The 26,136-nt window shown below is 34.8% G+C and overlaps 1 protein-coding gene across 3 annotated transcripts; it reads right to left on the bottom strand.

Annotated features, from left to right (window-relative positions):
* Positions 1-14,274: 14,274 nt before the first annotated feature.
* Positions 14,275-20,023, bottom strand: LOC113328616 (probable RNA methyltransferase At5g51130). 3 transcript variants are annotated; one of them, XM_026575682.1, is made up of 11 exons: positions 19,898-20,023; positions 19,609-19,665; positions 18,336-18,453; positions 17,656-17,760; positions 17,445-17,559; positions 17,067-17,114; positions 16,122-16,377; positions 15,722-15,809; positions 15,559-15,624; positions 14,843-14,911; positions 14,275-14,657 (listed from the first exon to the last, which is right to left on the bottom strand). In XM_026575682.1, exons 4-11 carry the CDS (start codon positions 17,752-17,754, stop codon positions 14,568-14,570), a joined length of 831 nt encoding a protein of 276 aa, XP_026431467.1. In that variant the 5' UTR covers positions 17,755-17,760; positions 18,336-18,453; positions 19,609-19,665; positions 19,898-20,023; the 3' UTR covers positions 14,275-14,567. The 3 variants fall into 3 exon arrangements, with proteins under 3 accessions (XP_026431467.1, XP_026431469.1, XP_026431466.1); XM_026575684.1 differs by having other exon boundaries at positions 18,377-18,453; XM_026575681.1 differs by lacking the exon at positions 18,336-18,453.
* Between the last annotated feature and the right edge of the window lie 6,113 nt (positions 20,024-26,136).

Raw genomic sequence — 26,136 nt, 5'->3', positions numbered from 1 at the left:
AACGAGGTTACTTATTTATCGGTAAATAAATAATATATTTTATTTATCGATAAATAAAGTGAAAAATTAATGATTACGTAGAAGAGTTTTTAGTTGGCAGCCGAGCGACAAGTTGGGCATCAACCCCTTTTGAATATCAACACCCAATCTACGAAAAATAAAAGTACCTAGACCACTACCAGCATCATTGTTAACTAAACAATTCTTTAGACGCTTGAAAAAACAAACAGTATCTTCACTAAGCTCCCATAAAGTATTGAAAGCTAAAACGCCCAAACCATAACCATGCGAAACACATTCATCCAAGTATGTAGTGCGTTTACGCGAGATTGCTTTCGAAATAGCCCGGCCTGGAACGAAAGCACGAACTCCATCACCAGTGAAGGGAGAGACACATGTGACATCCATACACATGTACGTCTTGGCCGTTTTTCCAATTAAGAACAAGGATGTCCGCGCAAATCCTTGTTAGTAGTTGACGACAAACCCAAAGCAACTTATTTGCACGCAGGTACACCAGCTTTGTAACAAATATCCATAATTACATCCCGAACTAAGTCATGGCGAAACTTAAACCCAACATCTTTGGCACAATGAAGCGCGTGATCACCAAAAATATCCATATGCCCATTACAACAAGAGCGCAACCCATCTTCAACAAACAAAGGGATTCCAAGGCGATAACAAACTACCTCTCTGAACTGTCTGAGTCTGAGGCATTGGTCTAGCCCACTAATATGGACTGCCAAAAGGTAATCTTGCCATGCTTGATTTGGTTACATTGCCACAATGTCATCGACGCAATAGGTGGAAGGCAAACCATATACCTGAATGAATTTCTGAAGATCCAACTGATAGGCAACACCATTATCCGTTGAGAATAAGCTACCCACTATCACCTTCTGCACCGAAGTAGTATGACTCTAAGAGGAAAGATGACAGTAGGTGCGAGTGTCTGCCATAGTGTAGATACCAAGGCCACCATCTTTGATAGGTAGGGTAGCCAATCTTTGTTGCAAAGGCCCAAAACCAGCTCTATCTCCCGTGATTAAAAGTCTCAAATACTTGAGCAAATGGTCGTCGAAGAGGTCAGAGGCATTTTGTAGAGTTGCAGGATTGGTGGTACGCATAGAAAAATATAATCTGGATACACCAACGCAGTTGCGGAGTAACAACATCTCACTTTGAGGGTCCTTGAGTTTTTTGATGGCGGCCATAAGCTGAATAGTCTTGTTCACCCTGTTCAACGCCATGTTGCTCATATAGTCTAAATCTAAACTCACAGGTCCACCTAAAAGTTGAACTCCCTTGCCAGGTCTGTCAATATTATTAGGGAAAACACCCTCAACAATGCTACGAGGATCAAGACAAGGCCAAAATATCTCAGTTTTCTTGAGATTAAGATGTAAGCCCTTACTTGGACCTTCGGATTCTGTGATTCTCAAAGCTTTGGCGACCTCCAGCGTGTCATCGATAATAGTGCTATCATCCAGATACCAAGTGTGCAAAATCAAGCTTACAACAAGATGCGATAAACTTCAGTAGAGGATGAAGTGTCAAAGCAAACAACATGGGACCGAGAGGATCACCTTGTTGGACGCCAAGTGCAGAAGACAAGATATATTTATCATAGTAAAGTCTAGCAGGTCTAGCATAACAAAATTATCCCCAACGAGAAATATCTGGATAATGAAGCCGGAATTCACTAATGAGATGGCATCTGCACACCGTATTGACATAATTTGAAAAGTCAATAAGCAACATTGACATCTTATCCGAGTGACCTTTCAATTCCAGCAAACCATTTACTGTATGAAGTATACATTCCCCTCCAACTGTACACCACCTTATCCGAGTGACCTTTTAATTTAATTAATTTATTTATTTATTCTTCGAAATTTTTAATATTTAATTCTTTTCTTAATTATTTTTTCTTCTCTTCTCTCTTCTTTCATCTTCGACTAATAGTAGAGACTCTATTCATTTTTTTAATCTGCAAATCGAATTGAATGAAGTTGGAAAGCAAGAACCAGATCCTCCCTAGAAGGAACTCAGGTTTTATGGCAGTTACTGAATAAAGTTCGGCTTACGATTGAAACGAATTATCAGCCGAACTACTCATTCATCTTCATTATGAAAGTGCTGATGAACAGTTTGGCTGATAATTAAATACGAAATTGTTAGTCGAATTTCACTTTATGAAGAACAATGCTAAGTTCACCTGTCCTATTTTTCGCTCGAGTCAGCCGAACATAGGTTTGACGGTTAAAAAGTTAAGTTCGGCTGATAAGTTAATAGCCGAACCTAAGTATGTTTTAAAAAAATTTAAGTTCGGTTGATAACTTATCAGCCGAACCTAGATCTAGGTTATATATATATATATACAAAATAAATAAAAAAATTAAAAACAAATTATTTAAAAATTTTAAAAATGAAAAATGAAAAATGAAACAAATATTAAAAATTAAAAAATATAAATGATAAGGGCAATAATGTCATTATCAAATATCGTCGATAAAGGGTTATTGGTTTTACTACCTGCTACTATATTTTGTCCATATTGGGTACGCCTCAAAAGAATTTGGTATGCCTTAAAAAAATCGTTATTATCCTTAGAATGGGTCCTTATAGGAAGTCCAATGGGACTCACCTAATTTGATTATTTGGTTGTCCACGTCGACGGCAAACTTAATTTCTCACAGTAGTCAATAGGAAAATTTAACCAGGAGATCCACTTTAATTCATAAAAAAATATTTATTTTAACTAGTGGGACGTGTTTTTATATTAAATTTTTTTTCGTTCCGCGAGTTATAACTCCAAAGAAGTCATTATCCATCCACAAAAAACCCGCCAAAACAAAAGTAACCCAAAAACCCCAAAAAACAAAATTTTGATGAAACCAAAATTTGGTTTCATCATAAAATTTGATGAAACCTCATAGAATTTGACGAAACCAATTTTTGGTTTCATCATAAAATTTGATGAAACCAATTTTGAAATTTGGGGTTTTTGTAGCAAATTTTTAAAATTTTGGGGTTTTTGTATAATTTAGTTTAAGATGGAGTTTTAATGAATCCCAATGTCTGAGTGGGGTTTTTGTACCACAAGTTTGGTCACCTTGGATTTTTATGACTAGTTTTGTTTTTTTATATAATATCAAATGGGACCCGGTTAATGAAAAATCTTATAAAATATATAAAAAACTAATTTTAACGATTATTATTATCATTATTTATTATTTGATAAAGAGTATTACATTAACTAGTTGAAAGCCTAACAAGCTAAGCTCCAACAACATACTACTACATTAATTAGTCATCTTTCCATGGAAATAACGTGTTTTCCGTCATTTGATTAAAATCTATTTCCATGAAATTATAAATAAAAGCGTGGTCTAGAGTATGTTTTAAACTTAATTACATGAGATTCCATGTAAGTTTTTCCTTTCCTTCCCCGGGATAGTGGTTTCATGGAATACACTTTCCATGGAATTGTTTCCTTTCTCTGTTATTGAACACAACCTTAATCTCTTGTGGATTTTTTTTTAATATAATTGATTGATTGTAAGGAGTCAAAGTTTTAATATAATAGTAATCGAGTTGAATCTATTTAGAAAATAACATATACAGTCCCATTTATGGTCTAGAAAAATATACCGATTTAGCGTATTTATTATTAGCACACATGATATTTCGGTCAGTTTGTCTAATTTGGTCTTTTTTTTTTATAATTAGTTAATTTTTTTGTACTTCCAAAATATATCACCAAAGAAGTATCTAACTAATACGTTGCTTCAAAAAAAAATCTAACTAATACATGTCGGTAACATAAAAAAAGAAAAAAATCTGGGCGGCGGAAGTCAGATTTGGGTACCAACCTTGTATACAAAAGTTTATTCTTAGTATACGAAATTCTGGCTTCCCACACTTAGAAACAATCCATTTCATAGCTCTTGAAAAAAATGTGAAAAAAGATAGTGGACCCGCATCGCAAATGATACGAATATAATTAAGTTTGTGCTCAAATATTTTTATGGGGAAAAATAAACGTTATTTGCTTTCGAGCAAAATTTTTCCATGAACGGCCCTACTTACACGATATTAACTTGATCTCACTACATTTTTATGCAGTCTCGTTACCGATTGCAGTTCTTTTTTCACGAGCCAAAAAATTACCAAAATATTAGGCCACCAAAAGTCCTCAATAACCTGGTACGGCTGTTATAGATGGGAAAACCAATTACTAGCCAGCAACACAAACAAAATTTGGGTAGGTTGTTTTGTATTTTATATGGTTGACGTAGTATGGCAGTTGTGATAAGACAGGGTAGAAGACTTCACTAGATGGAATTAGATATAATATGATTGAAGTGGATAAAGCCATGTAATTGCCGTGGCTTGTTTGTTTATTATTCATTTTGTAGTTGACGTGGTTATTTGTTTACTTTCTCTGTTCTGAGATATATTTGCGAATACATACATATTCCTCCAATCTATATAGGATAATAGATAGCGTCCAGACTATTAAATTCTAATAATTTAGCGAAGTATTGATTTATCGATAAATTAATAAGTTATTAATATATCGAAACATACCAAATTAAAAAGAAAATGTGTTATCTGTATAAACGTATGAACAAGAAACAAGCAACTTTAAATTCTTATTTTAATAAGACACCATAATGTAGTGCTATTACACTGATTATTAATTTATATATCAGTTGGCTGCTATTAGAAACTCAATTTTTTGTTATCTATAAATTTAGGGAGGTGGGGACAACAAAGATTAATTTAACGAATTTCTACTGTAACAAACAAATCTTGACTAGGTAAAACTTATTTATCTTGGATGTAGAATTTACAGTTGACTTGAACTTCTGTAACTTTCACAACCACTTATACGTGGCATACATTGTACCCCTCAAGTTGGTCATGAGATTTTTTTTGTAGTGTACAACTTGAATAATCTTTTGAAGAAAGAAAAACTTGGAAATAGACTGTGATTACCGACAACTAAGACACTTCACTAATGGAAAAAAAAGTGACAGAATATTGAAATCTTCGAATCGTTTAAATAAAATAAATCTATCATACTTAGCGTCCCTAAATACAGGGAGAACGAGAGCAGAATATTTGATAAAATGTTGACTTAGCAACGCAAATTAATCAACGATAGCCTAGTTTTTGAAAATGACTCATCATCAGTCAACCAAGTCAAATCTTCGTTTGAAAACGAAAATGAAGCAAATATATCATTTGCACATAAAAGGATTCCATTTATATATAAGGTAGGATTTCTTCACACTTTTATCCTCACACTATCTCATTCTTTGGAAGATTGTTTTGTAAATAAAAACCAAATGATAACGTACTTGAAGCTAATATTTTTAGGATACGTTCTTCTCATAAAGTTTTACATACCTACCAAAAATGAGTGCATTCCGAAATACTATACCTCAAAGTATACCAGTCTTAATTCTAGTGGTTCAAGATCCATTAATTTTCAACAACTCATTTTCATGGTATAGAAGCCATAGAAAAAAGTTTACTTTATATTGATAATATAGACTCCAAACAATCTCTATCGGGTTCATGAATAACATCAACACCACATTTAACCATATTATTTCTATCACCGATCCACAATCTAGAGTCTAAGACCCCTTCTTGAATATTCACCACTTTTAGTAACGAGATTATGGAAACCTCCCTCATTATGGCTTAAGAATATCTAATCCGAGACATAAACTTGCATTTGGTGCCCTCATTCGAAATCTCATATAACCTAGTCACCACTTTCCCTTTCGTTCTTGAAGATTCAAATGCCAATGTGGAACTATTTCATAAGACGTCACCTCCGATCCAAAGATCATATAAAAATCTAATTTCATTTCGGGCACCAATCTTATATTTCACATGTTTGTTAAAATCTTTAAGTTCATTATAAATATTTTGCCACACACTACACCACTTTGACCTTTTCGGTTGATGATTCTCCAAATTTTTAACAATCATCTTTTTCCAAAAAGCATCCTTTTCTGTTCCAAATCTCCAGCGCCACTTTTGAGAAGTGCCGAGTCCATGTATTTGGATTTTTGGATTCCAAAAACACCACTTTCTTTAGATTATATGACTATAGACCTCCCGACATTATGAATTATTTTCTTGTTAGAATCATCGTTCCAAAGAAAATTTCGTACTATCTTATCAATCTTATTTGTGATGGAACACGGTGCAAGAAATCTTGATAAATAATAAATGGGAAAACTATCCAATACACTTCTAATAAGACTCAACCTACCTCCTCTTGATATCGTTCTCCCATTCCAAAAGGAAAGTCTCGAAGAATATGATTCAATAATCTCCACTCACTTTTGAGATCCTCTAACTTTATCACCCAAAGTAAGACCAACATAAATACTTGAAAAATTTGATCTTTTACACCCCAACATATTAATAAATTCATCAATGTCTTCAACACGAGCTACCCCAAACAAGCAACTTTTAGAAAAGTTAATTTTCAAGCCCGAGGTTAACTCAAAACAAAGAAGTAAAGTTGTTTTGTATATGCTATGAGGCCAATAGTATGAAAATCCTTAACCTTCTCCATTCTAATCTTCTTAATAATTAATGCTATAAAGTTGTTCTTCAAATAAGTATCTCAAATGTTGTTATCGTGGAATTCTTTAAACACCTTTATCAAGTATTCTCTAATAAACTCCCACCCAATAATATAAAATTTCATAGGGAAGCAGTCCGGACATGGCGCTCTATCCAATCCCAAATCATGAATCGCTTTGTTCGCATCTTCTTCACTTAAAAGCCTCTCTAACCAAACTGTATCATTCTTATCAATACTCTTTAAGCACATACTCTTAATTCTCGGTCTATGATTTGATACTTCCTTAAACACTACCTCAAAGTGATTCACAATGGATTCTTTGATCTCATCTTTATTTCCGGTCCATATACCATTGATGCAGAGGTTATTAATGTTGTTTCTAGCTCTATTATTTCTTAAAATACGATGAATATAGTTGATATATTTAGCACCATCAAGAATCGCTTTGACTCTTGATTTTTTACGAACGAAGATTTTTTTACTCTATGAGCCGTCTCAAACTCAACTTTCGCCATCACGAGCATGTCCTCTTCCACCTAAATACAAATTATATCATCACCAGTATCATCCAAAACTTGCATCTTGTCAAGTGACGCCTCAAAATCCCGCTGGACACTCCAAAAAATCTCTTTGTTCCATATCTTTAACTTTTCTTTCAAGGAAATTAACTTCTTGGAAAAACATGCCGTCGCGGAAAGATTCCCACCATTCTTTCATGAAATAAATGATATTAGTATTTTCAACCCATGATAATTGAAAACAAAATAAACAAGCGCCCCAATCCGTCACAATAAAAAATAATTCAATCGGAAAGTGGTCCAGAAAAGGTCTTGCATGCTACTTAACATTGAGATTTAGAAAATACTCTCAATCCAAGAAACCGCTCAGTTTTACTCCTCTTGTTAGGGGGTCTACTCCATGTGTACTTCGCTATGGAAATCAGCAAATCCATAAGCCCGAGATCATTACATAGTTCATGAGAAAATTTCATTGAGTTTGAGATTATACGTACGACATCCTCTTATTTTTTTCCATTACTCTAATTTCATTTAAAACTCCACCGATGCACCGGTAAAGTATCCAAGTCCATATCAAATATTCCCTTTTCCTTTATGTTACAAGGACCATAAGCACCGGTAAGAACACATCTAAAATTATCCTCCACATTGCGACGCAAGATACTTATAATATAAAAAATCATCCAATTCAATCATATTTGAATTCCATATCAACAAAACACCACGAGATCTTCCACACAAAATTAGACATATTCACCTACAAGGATTTGCACCCTAATATTGGTATATAATAAGATTGTTGCAACTGTTAAGTAAATATTGACATTGATAACACATCTGAGAAAGGTTTCATATAAATGAAATCTAATTAGTAGTTCAAAAAGACTATAATATCGGAAATGACATGATTCCAGGAAAAGAAAATATTTTTAAGATGAAACCGAAAATTGGTGATTTTATAAAAAGAAAAATTGTAAAAAGAAAAGGGAAATTGGTGATTACAGTTAATAACAAAAATCACAATCTAACTATGTGATGAACAACAACAATCCCCAATTAAAAAAACAACTTCTTAGCAAAAAGCTAAGAATAAAAGAATATCAATGGTGAACAAAACAACCACTATTAGATTTTGAATTGGTTTTGCCATAAATTGATGGCACAAAAACTTACAAATTAACAAAATCTCTTTAGAGAGGTGATAAAAGAGATAGAAATCATATCTTCCATCACCATACTTTTTATGAGCATGAGTATATACATTTTCTGCCATAAACCAAAAATCAATCATAAGAAGATGTTAACAGACCCCTTGTAAGTATACTTCTAACAACAAGTCAAGAACTTGTGAAACAAGCATTTAGAATTAACCACACTGCATCAAATCGATGCAAAGATGATATATACATCTGTGATCTGACTTGCTAGCATATTTGATCATGGACAAGTCGAAAAACAGAATGAATGTGTGACTCATCTATATCAATGAATCGAATTATGGAATTAATTAAAAAAAATCATGTCTTTATGTCCAAAATTTTATCAAAGTTGATAAAAGTGAGATAAATTAAGAAGAAATATTTGAAGTTGAACCAATGATGATGTTAACTATAACAGAGAAAACTGTGAGAGCTGGATAGACTCTAATTGATAATCAATTTCAAAAACTAAAAATAACATCATCAATAATGAAAATGAATGCAGAAGCGATTTTGATCGTAGGAAAATAAATAAATGTAGGACTTACAACTGACTTGATCTTATGTAACTTTCACAACCACTTGTATATGGCATACATTCCAACACAAACAAACAGAGATTTCACTAGGCAATGGATGAGAGCATGTGTTTGTTTTCAGTTGCCCTACGTGACATTTTTTATATTCTGGAACGTGGGGAATTGGTTGTAATAAGGAAGCTTTAAACTTCTTCTGTACCAGAATAAAAACAGACTAAATCGCCGCTTACATATTCAATACGTCCAAATGAAGATGGGGTTTTTCTTGAGCCTTTGCCAAAAACAAAACAAAAATAAAGATAGAACCGCAAAAGATATTTTAAATTATTATGTTGTAACTTACAGTTCTGCAGTTCTCGCCACAATTTAATATTTGGACTAAATAAATAGGAGTAGGTGTCTTATAGCACAATAGAGTCAAAATATATGGTTAGATTTTACTTCATCACCCGAGGAATTATAAGAACTTTACCCATGTAATAGGCGAGAACCCGACCTTAACATATAAGAGGTTCGATATCTTAAAAAATCTTACCAAAATGTCCGAATTAATAATGGTACTGTATACGAACAAAATATTTATACGAAAATAAAATAAATCATATTGTACTAAAAAAAGTGTATGTAAAAAAATTCATCAAGAAAAATCAAAGTTCATATTATCATTCATTATATTTTTGACAATTAAATTAGTACTGATGTGAACAGTAAATGTATTCATATGTTAAAAAGAACTTTTATTCGCGAAAAAACTATTCATATGCAAACACTCGAAGGCAAGGAAATGTGTAAATTAACTTTTTTAAAAATATATTTTCTTCAACAATTTAAATGCCACGCGATCATATATATTATGTGTATAAATAAATATGGGGTTATGCAAATCCTAAACTGAAAATCGCTTTAGGTTTATAAAAATGTGGTTAAATGTTACTTAAAAGAGTTTTAAAATATAAAGAAGGATTTACAATTTGTACTATGGGTAAACATCTATTACCTCTTCTATTCTTTTGTTTACGAATATAAAAAAATATGCATGATAATTAGTGATAGAACAATATCTAGATTCATTGACTCAAGCGTAAATCTTAATATATATTTATATTCCCGTTTAAGAAGGTGTGTTAGAATAAATGCTCGGTTGAACCCCACATACCTTGGTATGTCAAGTCTAGATGCCAACCTATTTCTTTATTTAGACTATTAAAGTCAGCTTTAGTTTGGAATAAATGAAGTAGTAGAGTCTTAGGATTTTCCAAGTTACTCAAGAATGATGAAAAATTGAAGATCACAAGAAGACATCAATTTGAAGAAACTCATCTAGGTAAGTAGCGAAGACTGTTATTTCCTTTCGGACTCTTTTCCATTCTCTCTAGTGAAAACTACATGGAGACCCATTCTTCAGATCTTTCCCACTGTGAAACCCACGCCCAGAAATTTGAAGGCGCGCACCCATTTTCTAGGAAAAAATTATTCTCAAACCCATATTTTATAAAATTCTGTTTCGTTCTTTTTTCTTCTTCTTCATCTTCAGTTCCTTTTCTTCAACAGCGCCACCAACCCATCATCCATCTTCTAATTTTGGATCAATTCGATTCAACACTCAGCAACCCATTCATCTTGTTAACCTCCACCTATTCACAGATCCAACCATTTGATCTTCATAGAAGATTTATCTTCTTCTTTTGAGTTCAACAGGAAACCCATAATCATCTTCATATTCAAACCACCGACCCCTGGTCATCTCTATCTCTCAAGAACACCGAAACCCTAACTTCAATTCCTTAATCCCATCTGTTGAGCAGCGACACAAAAATTCCCTTTTCAATTATGCTCAAACCCACATAAATTCGCACCAATCTTCACCCAATTTCAGATCTGAAATCACACCCACTGATTGCTCCATCGTTTCTCTAAGTCATGGTAACAAACTAAACATCACCGATGTTTAAACAATCAAAGTATATCAGGTTGCACACGAAAAAAATAGACGATTAGGGATGTAGAAAAAGATAGTTGAATCTCGTATGTGAAGAAAGTGTTCTCGTATGCCATTGCTTATCAATTCGTTTCCTTATCTTCTTCTTTAGCTGTTGTGCTGCTGTGAATAGGAGTTATGATTCAGAAGAGAATTCAGGGTTTGGAGACGGATACAATATAATATCTACGTTATGGTTGCCACGCACTTTTAAGGATGAATGCTTACAAACTATTAAAAGAGTAGAGATGAGTGGTTTGATGAAGGAAATAATATATACGTTATGCAGATACTTTTTTCTTAGTATTGAAACCAACAAAAAACAAGGTTGCATAACTTGTTATGCACCTACAATAATATCTACATAACAAGTTATGCAGTCATGAAAGTGGATGCATAACCTGTTATGCATCCGCAAATATGACTGCATAATGCATTATGCATCGAGAAAATTGTTGCATAATCTTTTGTGCATCGATAAAATGGATGCATAACCTGATATGCATCATTTAAATATGGTTGCATAACGCATTATGCACCAATTTTTTCTGTACGAACTAAAATCAACCAAAACAATGGCTACATAACTTGTTATAGATGCATAAATTTGTTATGCAGTCGAAAAAATGGTTGTATAATTCGTTATGCACCTGCATAATGTGTTATGCATCTTTTTTGGAGGCTGCATAATGAATATGCAGTCAGTTTTCGAAATATTTTCCTAAAATGATGATCACCTCCGATTTTTTCGCGAAAAACAAAAATTTGATATTGTTGTTTGTACTCGTTGCGTAGCTCTCTTAACAAGATTTCCAACGATATAAAATTTGTAAAATTCCAAGGCGCTGATTTTTAGATATGTTATATCCAAGTTGTGTTGCCAATAATACCCCTGAAAAATTAGGATGCATAACGAGTTATCCCTAAAAAAACAGTATGCATAACACGTCATGCGGATGCATAAACCGTCATGCAGACAGGTGTTTATAGTTTCGGATAATTATGCGTGTCACAGAAATATTTATGGCTGTCACGGTATCCAAAATTAATTGTGTGCCTGACAATGAGAATATTTTTTTTTGGGTCTCCCCCTAATTTTCCCTTATCTCTATCGTAACGAAAGTCGAAAAATTTAGTATATGATCATATTCAAATAATATTATATCACGGATTAACTTTTACGAAGTCTAGTGATGTTTCAACTTCCCAAGATCTTTCTTTTCGAGAAATCGAAACTAAGCTTGAGAGAGAAACACAATTGTTTTAATGAAAATATCAAGACTTGCAAATTCATTCTTCAGTTTGTAAGTTTTTTTTTGGTAATTTACTACTAATGGTTTTCACTCACTTGAATTCACGAACTCAAAAATTAGAGTTTTTGAATCTATTGCTTGTAGAACTCAAAAAAATAAAGTCAAGAATTCAATTGTATTCGCAAACCTAAATAGATTAGTTCGGGAACCAATTGTAGAGAATTTCTTTTGTGACCTTTTCGACATTTGAGTTTGTGAACCTAAAAGGGTGACTTCGCGAACCTAGTGTGGAAAACTTCTATTAAGACTTAACGTGATTTAAGTTTACGAACCTAAAAGGGTGAGTTCACAGACTTAATACAAGAAAAATTCTCCTGTGACTATTTGAGTATTTGAGTTTGCAAACCTAACCTTTTGAGTTCCCGAACCAAGACTTGAACATTTCCTATCATTTTCTTTAGGAGTTCACGAACTCAACCCTTGATTTCACGGACCAAAAATCTTAACGAGTCAACCTAATACATTGTTGGCTTTGGACTCATCCATTCTTCTTTAATTCTCAAGGAGAACTTTTCACACGCTTACTAATCGCTTTTTCTTAGCTAATTTCTTCGAATGAAAAGTTTTAAGCTCTTTATAAGAATTTATCTAGCTTGAGATTCAAGATTTTAGATCTTCTTCTAGATACTTTCCTCTTTATACACGTTGTCTATTCTTAGTAGTTTCAAGTTATCTTTGGTGGTAATTCTTTTCATAGAATTTACTTGAGCTAACAATTGTGTAACCAAGTTTCAGTTTTCAAAGTCGTAACCTATTTATGTTTCACGAAGAAACCTAGGTATTTAAAGGACGACTCTACCCGCAACTAGTATACATCGTGTAGGGATTGAGATTCCACTTTGCAGAAAGTCCTCTATTTATAATGATGAAACATGCTAGATTTCTAAAGGTTCAAGCAATTTTTCTAGTGATTAAAGCAAGTTCGTGAACTAGTTTCCATATTTAAGAATTACTTTGATCCCAAGAAAACTAGATTTCTCAACATATATTGATTCCAAATAATGGAAATCAGGTACGCATGTGAGAAATTTTCCTTGTAATACAAAGAAGAATGTGCATCCGTGTATTTTTCGATTAAAGAACCACACATAAAAGTTAGCTCACGAATAACCAAGTATGGTTCATTATTCATCAAGCAACATTGGAGTTTAGTAACACCCAAAAATAGAGCAACTCGTGAAATAAGAAAAGTGATTCGCGAACTAAATACGTTCGAAGTGTCCAGGAATGTACATGAGTTCGCGAACTGAAAAATCAGTTATTGAACACGCAAATTTCAAAAAGTATCCAAGAACTCCTTGAAATTGCATAGTTCGCAAACTGAAAAATCAGTTCATGAACACTTGTGCTCCTTGGAGTTCAGTAACATCAATAAATTGCATAGTTCGAAAACTTAATAATCAGTTTGTGAACAAAAGCATAACTTGACGTTTTTAGGCTTAGATTTCACAGACATATTTTCTTTAACGATAAAAATTATTCTCAACCTCAAAAGTGAAGATCTATGAACATCCAATGCCTGAGTTCATGTTTCGAGATTTGTCAAGTACAAGCTTGAAATCGAAACTTCTTCTTTGTAATTCATCATATACTAAAGCCGCACGACATTGTCTTCGAAGATAAAATGGCATAAATAATGAGTAAATAAGATAGTCTTCACATATGCCCATGTTGATGAAGTTATCACAGATGTTTTCCTTGTTCTCCCGTCTTCAATCTTCGAGGGTATTCGGTGATTTCCGATACTCAAAATCCTAGTCCGTGACTAACTTAACTTAGTAGACTATAAATCAATATACAATTTCTCATCTAACATTGACGACAAGCTTGACATACCAATATTTGGTTTAACCGAGCTATGCTCCAACAAGGATCTTGACTTCAAAAAGTTGATATTTGGTCTTTTCCATTTTGATGATTTTTGTTGTAATATACTTTTTCAATTTTTTCAATTAATTGTAACATCAACTTATAATGGGATTTTCTGCAAACATTCCTCAACTACCACGATTGTATCAATGACACAACCTCTAGGAATGACCATCATTTTAGTGGTGGAAACATGAATCCTGCTTATGGCGGTCAAAACAACGACAACCAGAGAATAAACAAAAGTTCGCTTACAATCAAACTCACAAAACCTCCCTTGTTTCACTACAATCCGAATTGGAAAGCCGTACAGTGTACTTACAAAAAAAATTGGAAAGTCGTACAGTGTACTTACAAACCAAACCGCATTCAATAACAGTTAGATTGTACGACTATTAACCACTATGTAAGAGCACTAAAGCCAAGTTGTAAGAAAAATTATAATTTTGGGCCCTAACAATGTGAGGCTCTAGGCAATAGCCTAGCTGGCCTGGTATAAGACGGCTCTGGAAGTAATAATTTACAAAATTCACTTGCGGAAGGCAAAGAGCGGCCTGTTAAATCCAGCAGCACTGCCAGGTAAACTGGACGTACAGCTCTCTACTGTCCTAAACCCTATCTGCGAACAAGTTAAAGATAAGTTAAAACATTAAACTCAATAAGCATGTGTCATTTAACATGATTTCTTATGAGGATCTATCTAAATGGTGAGATGGTCATCTTTGCAAAAGGCCACCCTTGGATCATCTCTTAGACCACCACAGGGCACTTACACTGTTCGGTCCAGTTAAGAACTTTGATTACCTTGTCAAGAAGAATCTCTTGGAACCAGCATGGATGAAACACAATATTGTGATAATTTAATGTCGCAGTCTGAAAAAAATGAACAGAAAGGAAACAATAGGTCAAACTTTTTTTTCTCCTTCCTTTTTTTTCTTGCTATATCAAACATGCTATCATTAACAAAGCAGAGGAAGCAGTAGCAGACATGAATACTATTCGACCAAAGGAACCATTACATAACAAAAGGAAGCAGTGGCCACTACTACATTAAGATTAAATAAGAAAAACACAAATAATCAACCTTTCAATCAGGGCATAATGTTGAGGCCCAGTGCTCAGCTAATTCACATGCCTCTGGGAGGGTCATCTCAGAAAAAAGACATTCGTGCTATAGTCTACTTTTTAACTTCATGCTGGCCTGATGTGTGACTATCTCTTTGATATAACTTGGGGTAGTGACCTTGTCTATGAGATACAAGCCCCATGACCTTACAGACGCACGAGTATGCACCAAACATGGCGCGCGATCAGAACGACTAATACTATATAATGATGCAGGACAAAATACGGATATAATAGGTTTATTATAATGTTATCATGAAATTCACTTTGAGCATCATGATTATGCAACACATTCACATTAACACAAAGTCAGTGCGTTATCTGAATGACTGACAGTCTGATATATACTTTATACAACAATTATAAGAAGCCCACCAAATATAAGAAAAATATACCTCGGACACCAAGTAATTGCTCTTGTATGACTTCCATGGCTGAGGCTCTAGCACGAGAATACCACCCTTCATAACATAATAAAAATACACAAATTTATTTTCTAGTTCTAGAGAAAAGAAAGAGTTAATTTTGTCATGATGCTCCTAGAAAATAGAAAATTACCGGTCTAAGAAGTCTCCAGATATTTCGAAACAAAGTAATCAATCCTTCATCGCCCCAGTTCAGATGGATCCATTTTGTCACACTGAAACTGCAGTGCACCAGAAAAATCCAGTTTAGAATACAAATAACAGAATGGGTCTTTATTTGAAGTCAACTAATCAGTGTCCATATCAATCCGATCAACATTCCAACTCAGAGAACCATAATGGTCGTGAGTCATGAGAGGCCAAGGAAAAGAAGGTATTTGACCCATAAATAGTTAAATACACAGTAAGCCTCGTTCTTAAGAAAAAACTTAAAGAGTGTAAGTGGAGTTCTATTTGCAGCTTCAATTCAAACAAGACTTCTCAGACGCGTAACTGTGACAGACATGCCAAAAAATGAGAAACAAAATGCTTACCAAGTTACAGCATCATACTTCTCATCGTCGGAGTGTTTACGGAAATGTTCAACAAAATTTTGTTTCTGGAAAGACACTATGTCCAGCAGACTTTTTGGATGATTCCGTTTTCCCTCTTCAGAAGAGACTCCATCACGATGCTCTAGATCCTGTGTCCTTTCTAAATGCTCTGGTTCAGAGACATCTGGAGATGGGGAACCAGCACTTTCCAGTTTGTCATTTTTTTTAAGATTCCAGTATGCACTCTCTACCAAACCTGTCAAGGCAAGAGTACGGCGCTTGAATTCATAAACACCATGACTAACGTAAACTATGCAGCTAATTTTTTACTCATCCAGCCATAAAATCCTGAATACTAATAAATCAAATACTAACAAGAAGTATAGGATCACAACCTTTCACAGTTTAAAACCCAAGTGTAATTGTTAACTCATCCTTTACAAACAAGTCTTTATAGTTTATATCTAACAAAACCGCCTAATGCTTCTAAAACTGCTAATGAGACCTAAAGAAGGAAACGACCACGTTGCCGTCAAACGAAACTCCAGCTCTATTATATAACAGAAGTAAGATTCACTAGTCAAATGGAGGTTGTTACAGTGTTCCTCTGCAATACCCTACCCTTGCCCATAGTCGACGGCAGGAGAAATTAGCAGGGCCTAACAGAGTTCTACAAAGTTCAAAGACAAGGGGGTGAAGAATTATTAGATTCATATCTCATCTCGATTGGTCGTATTAATTAGAATCCACATCATTACAATCTTTAATATAGTCCAACCATTTAGGGCATAAAACTGAAGTCTTCAATATTTTGAAACCCCTATGAATCCCTTTTCTGTTCATTTGAGAACTATATTAACTACCAGTAAATAATACAAAGAAATGAATTAATAGATTACTTCTGGCTTATTTATGCTACAAACAAAAAGTTACTGAAAAGCTTACTTGCATCAATATCAACACCGAGAATACTTTGACAGTGAAATGTCTTTGCTGCATATCAAAACCAAAACAATAAAACATCAATTCGAGATGATACAAGGTAACACCTTGACAAGAACTAACAGCCACAACCAAAAACAAACTGAATATGAACCCTTTAAAAAAAATAAACGAAGTGGTACAGAAGTAAGTTGAGTTACATGTAGGACCTTGTAATCTATTATGCAAGAATAAACAATTTTAACCAATTTTAACTTGTGAAAACAATTAGCACTGTCCACATGGTAATTATAATAACAGCACCCAGAAACCCAAATAGAGTATGTTCTGTAGTAAATTAAAAAACTGTCCCACATGTTAAAAATAGTACTGCTACTTTACCTATTTCAATAGTAATCAATCCCTGATTACAACCAATATCAAGACAATCTTTATCTTCTAACCATTCCTTCTTCAACACCATTAATCGTGGATCAGCCTTCATGTCTTTACATACCTGAACACATTGTAATGCATATGTTTCTTATTAAACGTTACAATCAATAACGGGCAAGTTAAGAGACGATCTCATAAATAAGAACAAAGAACTTACACGATAGCCGTAGTAGTGTCTGTAATTACCAAAGATTGCCACCTCTTTATCTTTTCGTTTTCTCTTCTTTCCTTCCCCAGCCTTTACTTCGTTTGCCATCGCTCTCTGTACAAAATATTTGAGGTTTAAAGCAGTGGCGCCAAACAGTGAAATAAAGGGGAGCCAAAAAATGCTGTGCGGCACACAGAGTTGACGACACTCCTACACAATCTACCAGCTAAAACAGGTAGTATATCAAATGGCTTAACTCTAACCAAGATGGATCCAATTGAAGTAGATATAAGGTGGATTCCTGAATATCCACAATGAAAGACAATAACTTTTACTACTGCCTAAATTCTAAAGCTACAAGCTCTGGGAATATCATCAGAATTACATTCCAGACAAGTGTAAGATAAATTCTAAATTCAGATTTCAGACAAGACATACTCAGAGAATTAAGGATGGTTATCAAACACAAAACAATATCCAAAGCTTATCAACGATCACTAAGAGATAATCCCTGACATTGACCTGAGCTGTATCTAGCCGTTTTACCGCGTATGTGTAATGGGGGCAAACAAATATTTTGAAATGTAGAAATTGGAGGGGAAGAGAAACGTTGATGACCGTTGAACTAAACTTGGTGCGAAAAGAATAAAAAATAATACAAAACAAAGAAAACAAAGTCAGCTGTTTACCAATGTATCTCAACAAGGTTTCTATTTAATGGTTCACTCACTTCTCTGCCTATATTCACATCTCAGTAAACCACCACCAGGTAAGGATAATTAATTCCACATTCACTTCTTCAGTTCCCTATAACAATATATAAAAATCAATTAATATCAACTGACTACAAACTAGGAAATACGTTTCTACTATAATTTGTAATGCGAAGTGGAATCAATGTGATTGAAATCAATTGACAATTGAGGGCACTAACTAAATATATATTTGTACTAATGAAGATAAACCTTAAACTGAGCTAACAAGGGATAGAGTAGCAGTTCAAGCTATTCAGGTCAGAGTACACGCACACTGATGAACATTCACTAATTTGGTCTCTACCGGGTTAAGATAATATCACTTGCGCACCTGATAGAGCAATATTTTTCGCTTTTTGTTATTTCTATAAGTATTAGTACCTTTATATACAGAAAAAAAAAGAAAATCGTACGAAATGTCAGAACCAAATTATATACTAATCTGCACAGGACCACTCTAACCCTTTAGATCAAACAACCTTTTTTCTGCTTGACACATCTTTAATAACAACCTTTTACAGTTAACTACTGTTGTTAATCATAAGTTTGAGATAAGTTATACCGGTAACTGAATTTTAGTTGATAAAGTTTGACCATGATCATGTGCATTTGATTTGTCCGATCCATTGCTCATAATAAACTCACGCTAACTAAAGACATGACTAGTCCAGAAGATTAAAATTGACTTAGCAGGAAACTTGGAGAGATTGATCAGTTGATTGCTTGCTCAAAGTAAGACTCTAACAGAATATCCTTGGGCATTCACTTTTGCTGCACTCATTATCTTTATTATTACACTAAATACCATCATCATGATGAACCAAAAGTGTAAATCAGACTAAAGTAAGCATAACTTCTCATTAACTCGTCCTCCATGTGGAACAAACTAAATTCCTATGAGAAATTTCACCAATCAGTTAACATGCATGTTAATTTCTCACAATGGCATTCATATTACTCAACTGATTTCAAATAATTTCTTCAAATACAAATGAAATCACCGAGCAATACAACATATTTCAGATATAAAAAGAAAAACCCATTCAGATTATGAAAAAAATTGATAATTATGTGATTTCATGAGCTTACTTAAGATTGGAACAGTATCTTCTTCATCAGATTTTGTTGAAGCAAAAATATTGTCAATAATAACAAGCCATTTATTTTAGAAAATATAGCAAATAACATCAAGCTTGTGATTACTGACCTGGTTGTTTGATTATATTCTATCACCTTCGCAGTGGAAGTGATTCCAACTATTCACCTGCATGAACCACAACATCAAATTAAAGTTCACAAGATTTAAAGGAAAAATCTGTTAAATAAGAATTTGTTATACAGAACAAATCATGGTAGCGAAAAAAATAAGCCTCAGTCAGGAATTTCATCAAACATGCAGACATCATTACACAGCGTAACCTAATTTTTTTGGGGAGTTTTTGCCCACATACCCATGAATCTCGCTTAGAAAATCACACATAAAAGACCTAACTTACCAACTCTACGCAGTCTGAGCAGAAAACTCCTCTTCCTCTTCCTCTCGCTCTCTCTGTATCTCTTTCTCTGTCACCGGTTAGGGTTTAAGAGGCGGTGGTTTATGGGACATGAGTGATTTTACCGCTTCAGAATAGGAATTTAAAAAAATAGAGAAAAGAGATGACTTGAACTGTGCTACAAGGACGAATAATAAATGAAGACTATTATCGGGGCGTCACAATCCACTAAAGGGGCGTCACAATCCATTAGAAGGGCGTCATTTGATAGGACAAAAACGGATCTCCCACAGGTAATATCAAAAACCCCTTATCTCAAATAATTTATAATGACCAAACAACCCTTTAGTTAATTTTAATTTTATTAGATAATAATTAATTTTACGGTTGGAATCAATCCAAACCTGGACGTAAAACCAATTTCTACGGTTGGAATCAACCCAAACCTTGACGTAAAATCAATTTTTACGGTTGGAATTAAAATGAATCTGGACGTAAAATTGAAATTTACGGCTAGGTTGACGAAAGGAAAATTCAGTAAACTAAACCTAGACGTAAAATTGAAAATTACGGTTGAAATTCAACTAAACCTAGACGTAAAATTGAAAATTAAGGTTGGAATTCAACTAAGCCTAGACGTAATACAACATGCAAATCAAAGTTTACGGTTGAATTGAACTAAATCTAGACGTAAGTTCTTCAAAAACTAAATTACGGTTGAAAAATCTAGTAACATACCCAGACGTAACACTAGTAAAAAGTAACTAAAACCCTAATTTTACTTCGATTTCATTCAATCTAACCTATTTTAAGCACAAAAACAAGTAAACAAAGATGAGTATGTTCGATTATTACCTTACATACACCATGGGTTTGTTCGATGAAATGAATTCAAATGGATTTACGATGAAAAAGACTAAGAGAAAGAGGAGAGGGAGAAGAAGAAGAGCAATTGAAATGTGAAGAATGAAGAATAGAAATTAGGTTTTGTTTATGTTTTTAAGTTTTAATTTTAATTGAAGGGTAGTTTGAACAGTTGTTATTGAATCAAAAGTTCCACATAACCAGATTTTTGGTCACTAAATATCCAAGTGAAGCCCCTCTATTGGATGGTGACGCCCCAATAATAGCCTTCTAATAAATAGGGTACATTATTTATACGTCCATATTTTTGACACCCAATAAATATATCCTTATATGCAATAATAAATATGTCCCCACTTTTTAATATTCATATCCATTTAATAGTAAATTACCTTAGTACCCTCACCACCAACATTCAACTACCATTGCACCACCAACCTTCAACGACCTCCACCTACCAACCGCCACCACCACCAGTCCTCCACCACCACTGACTCCACCACCACCAGTCCGCCACCACCACAACCAGTCTGCCACCACCACCACCACCAGTCCGCCACTACGACTGACGCCACCACTGCCACCATTGCACCACCACCGCCGCCGCCACCACCACCACTGGTTTGGATATTTTGTATCAACAACACTAATTGATCCAAATAAAAATATAATCAGCAGTAGAAGTTGATCCAACTTAGGGGATCAACAACAGTAGTTGATCCAAAAAAAAATAGATCAACAGTAGAAGTTGATCCAACTTAGGGGATCAACAACAGTATTTGATAAAAAAAAAGGATCAACAGTAGAAGTTGATCCAATTTAGGGATCAACAACAATAGTTGATCCATGTAAATGGAGTCAACAACCAAATTTAACACCAAAAAATGACATACGAATGAGTGAATTTGGCGTGAATCGAACACGCATCATCTAACATGGAGTCAGTCGTGCTACCATTGCACCACAAATTCAACATTTGAAGAATTTACATCTACAAAATCCAAGCATTTAAACTACAAGCATAATTATACTAATCCAAGGAAATGAGGTCACCATAGCAACAAACACCAACACTATGTTGGAACATCCACCACTATTGTCGCAAACACAAACAACCACCACTACAACTATACCTTCCACCACCATCAAAAACATCCAATACATATACAATTATAATAGTGTCATTACCACCAACCTGAAAAATGGGGTCAACAACAGCAGTTGATCCCATTTAGGGGGTCAACAACAGTAGTTGATCCAATAAAAAATTGGGTCAACAACAGGATTTGATCCATAAATGGGATCAACAACAATAGTTAATCCCATAAAAACTGAAGTTCAAAAATATTTCATGGAATGAAACAGTAAGGATGACCCCTATGGGATAGGTTGAACTGCTAGATTGGCCCAAAAGTGTTGCAAATCAAGAAAAGGTGTGGGAAAAAAAGTTAACACTACTCCTGGATACTTATTTCTCCTACCAACTGCTCGCAGTTCAACTAGCAGCGAGATTGAAACGCTGAACCATTCAGCGCTAGATAACTGTTTTTGGTAGAGAAAGAAAGTGGGACGTATTTGAGAGGGAAAAGGTGGAGAGAGAGAGGAAAAAGAGGGGGAGAGAGAGAGGAAAAAGTGGAGAGAGAGAGGAAAAAGAGAGAGAGAGAGAAAAAGTAGAGAGAGAAATGGTAATGATTAGTATAAAATCATGTGACGTTGTTTGGTTCAGCGTTCATCACAGTTTTGTTCAGTGTTTCGCTGCTAGATTAGAAATATCATAGGACTTAGGAGGTTGCCCTAGCTGACGTGGATGGCCAATCTAGCTGCTAGATATCTGGCCCATAGGAATTAGCCTAATGATATCATGAAAATGTAAAGTCTAAAACAAAAAACTAGATCCAGCATCAAAGTTTACTTGCACTAGACGGAGTTGAGAAAAAAAATGAAGAAAAATTCAAACATACAACTAGATTTCTATCTGTAACAAAAGGAGGGTCACTGACACTAACATTTCCATCAGTAAAGATTGAGACTCTGACAATCTCTTATTCACCAAGATTAAAGGTACCCATGCCACCCATCAACATTAGTTATAGATCAAAATTTAGCTTATCAACAACAATAATTTATCGAACCAGTGGTTAGCATCAACAACTTATCACAAAATCAAAAAATCAAAAAATCAAGCACCACGAATAAAGCAACAGAACCAAGAAATCGTACGATACCACTACCATAAAAAGACGGAGGACAAGTTTAACAACACTTACTTCCTCAGCAGGAAGTTATACATGGATACCGGCACATCATTCAACATTACATGGACAGATTCACCCCAACCACCATCATTTTATCCCCAAATTAAATCAAAATCGAAGAGATGAAATGTATTATTCACTACAATAAGAGTATTAGACCTTCAGCTTCCATAAATTGAACATGCAAATTTCCAATTTGAAAATTTTCAGAAATTCAAGCCTAAAATTCTAAATCTCTGAATTTGAAAAACTTAGTTTCTGATTCAAATCTCTAAATCATAACCTTTGTTTTTGTTAAATCTTAGTTTTGGAAAAGAAATTTTTTGTTGAAACGGTGAAATCTGAGATCGAATCTAGGATATGAATCTGAGTTTTAGAGTTACTGATTCATGAATCTTTTGCAGCGATGGAGTGATGTCGGAGGAGGAGCGATGGGGTGATGTCGGAGGAGGTGAGGTAATGGCTGAGGAGGTGTTCCTGAATGTATTTGCAGCGGCGGAGGAGGCGGTGATGACTGTCGTTGGAGAGAGAAGAAAAGAGAATTTCGATCTAAACTGAAAAAAATAAAAACGCTTGATATTGTGTAGAGAGGGTAAATAGGGAAAGAATGAAAAATATTAGTGGACCCAAAGGAGCTTATAGACGGAGAGGGACATGATTATTATGTGATAAGGATATATGTATAGTCCATCAAAAGTAGGGATAATAATTCAATTTCCACTAACAAATACATGGACAACGAATCATGAATGGGCAACCACTGTGGCTCTTTATTGGGTTTGGACAGGTCAAAAATCTTGACCGAGAGAGTCATTGATTCCCCACATGTGCTGTGCCGGACCGTAGAAATTCTCCAAAAATTGTTTCGGGCCGCAAGATATCCTTAGAGACTCGAAATGCACCCCCAATCCCACATTCCAAATTTGTGATTGTAATCCGCATATTGTACTTCTGTCAAGTTTCTCACATAATTTTGATTTTTTGTTAATGGAGTAGGAGGAGGAATTGAAGGAATCTGATTCATGGATGGTTCAGTCTATTCGTTCGGTTATTAGTTAACTAATCAAGTTAAGTAAAAAAACACAGTTATTTCTTGAAATGGAGGGTACAGGCTTTCCTCAAACCAAATCAGCAGAACATTTTACCTTATCAAAGTTTAGGGAGCCACCTTAAAGAATACAGTAGAGATGATATCCCCGAGCTTAAAACTAATTACATCTTCAGGTACCAAAACTACAACATCCTACTCTTGCGGCCGCCCATCTTTGAGAACCTGTATCGATGTTCAGCTTCAATTTTGCTAGTGGGTACAGTGGTAGTGTAGGGCATGTCATTGCAGTTATGTTCAGTGGTTCTATATACCTATGGAGCTATAGAGGGGAGAAAGAAAAATTGGTTATTCTTAGCTAAGAGCATTTCCTATGGGATGAACAAACTCGGAGTTTGTTCATTTTGCTCCCACTATGGAATGAACAAACATGAAAAATGGATGTTCAAATGAACAGATCTGTTCATTTGAACATCGAGTCGGAACATCCGGCGTGCGTCTGTTGTAAGAACGCGCGTCATCCCTACTAACGCTGGCGCTATTCGTATGGACGCTCGTGTTTTCTCTATGAACGCGCGTTCTTACGTACAACGCCAGCGTCATTACCAAAAACACCAGCGTCTGACCCAATGGCGCCAACAGCTCCATCCGAACGGCTGAAAAATCTGGTGATCCAACGGCTACATTTTTTGAATTCTATAAATACTCCTCATTTCAACTCTAAATTCACATATTCTACACATTCTTCTCTCTCAAATCATCTACAAAAATTCCTCCCAGAGTTCGTGCTGTTAAATTCACTGAACAAGAGGATTTAGCTATTTGTAGAGCCTTTGTTTTTCACATAGAAGATGTTGTCATGCGTAATGTAGCCGATTCGACGTTGACTTTCTGGGAGAAAGTTTACAGAATGTTCACCACTGAAACTGGGAACATCCATGGGCGTGATTCTCGTGGATTGCAACATCGTTTTAGTGTAATTAGTATGAACATATTGGAGTTCATGGCTTTACTAATGGAGAATCACAAAAATAAGCTCAACGGTGAAGCCGAACATGAAGTGGAACCAAGAACTCTAACGATGTGGCCAGTAACTCACCGCGGTCGTCCTTTCGACTTCTATCCTTGTGCAACATTCTTAGGGTGCTCAACAGATACAATCCCCTAGTCTAGGAATTTCACCACCCGCCGAGAATTGACGCCTATGTAGTAGCTGTTTTAATCTAATGTACTTCTTTTATTTTCATGTATGATGTGGTGGTTGTTCAATGCAGTACGTTTTTATTTATGAAATTGATGGTGCAATGTTTAATCGAAGAAAAATTTAAATTACTTGATATTTATGGTTTTAGATAATCATAATAACATAGAATAAACAACAAATTAAATAACATAATACCATAGTGAATCGATTTGTCCTACAACTTCAATCAGGCCACTCCACCAAAGAACACCTGGGACATTCCCATAAATGCATTCCATATGTGTCTTCTTCAGAAGAAGTCCGCAAATGCATAAAATGCAACCGGGCTTTGAGCATGAACTGATTCTCTGTGGACAATGTTTGTATTCGTGATCTCCATATCCACAATGCTTGCAGTGTAATAGCTCCTTCTTCAATTTGGCTTTAAGTTCGAAGTTTTTGCAGAGTGTTGCAATCTTTTCTTCTTGTTGTTTTTTAATCTTCATAGCATCATCTAGCATATGTGGTTCCTCTGGACAATTGGGATCTTGACATTGCAAATACCTGAGATTTTCCTGTTGTGATTCAATCACCATTCTGATGCGTGAACAACCTTCCCGCGGACACTTTGAATACATCCAAGGACATTGCATAAGACTTTGGTTATCCATGAAACATAATGGAAAACCTCTTTTGCTTCGACACATAATATTTGCTTCGCTTTGCCTTTAGAAAACATGGTGGATGATGAGAGAGAAATCGGTTGGTTTGGTTTAGAATGAAATCTAGTGATGTATTTATAATAGAAAATAGGCGTTGGTAATTCAAACGGGCGCTCAAAGGAAAGTCGCCCGCGACTTTCATACAAACGCCAACGGCTAAATTTACATTT

Source organism: Papaver somniferum, chromosome 1 (assembly GCF_003573695.1).
Source record: "Papaver somniferum cultivar HN1 chromosome 1, ASM357369v1, whole genome shotgun sequence".
Taxonomy (NCBI): Eukaryota; Viridiplantae; Streptophyta; class Magnoliopsida; order Ranunculales; family Papaveraceae; genus Papaver; species Papaver somniferum.
This window is presented reverse-complemented; position numbering and strand designations above follow the sequence as displayed.

Bases quoted from the DNA above. Each gene is read 5' to 3' on its own strand.
- LOC113328616 (XM_026575682.1), bottom strand. From the start codon at position 17,754: ATGGCAAACGAAGTAAAGGCTGGGGAAGGAAAGAAGAGAAAACGAAAA. The intron at 16,378-17,066 runs GTAAGCTTTTCA...TTGCCTTGACAG, and splicing joins CGGTGTTGATATTGATGCAA to GTTTGGTAGAGAGTGCATAC. The intron at 14,912-15,558 runs GTATATTTTTCT...CATTTTTTTCAG, and splicing joins GCAATTACTTGGTGTCCGAG to ACTGCGACATTAAATTATCA.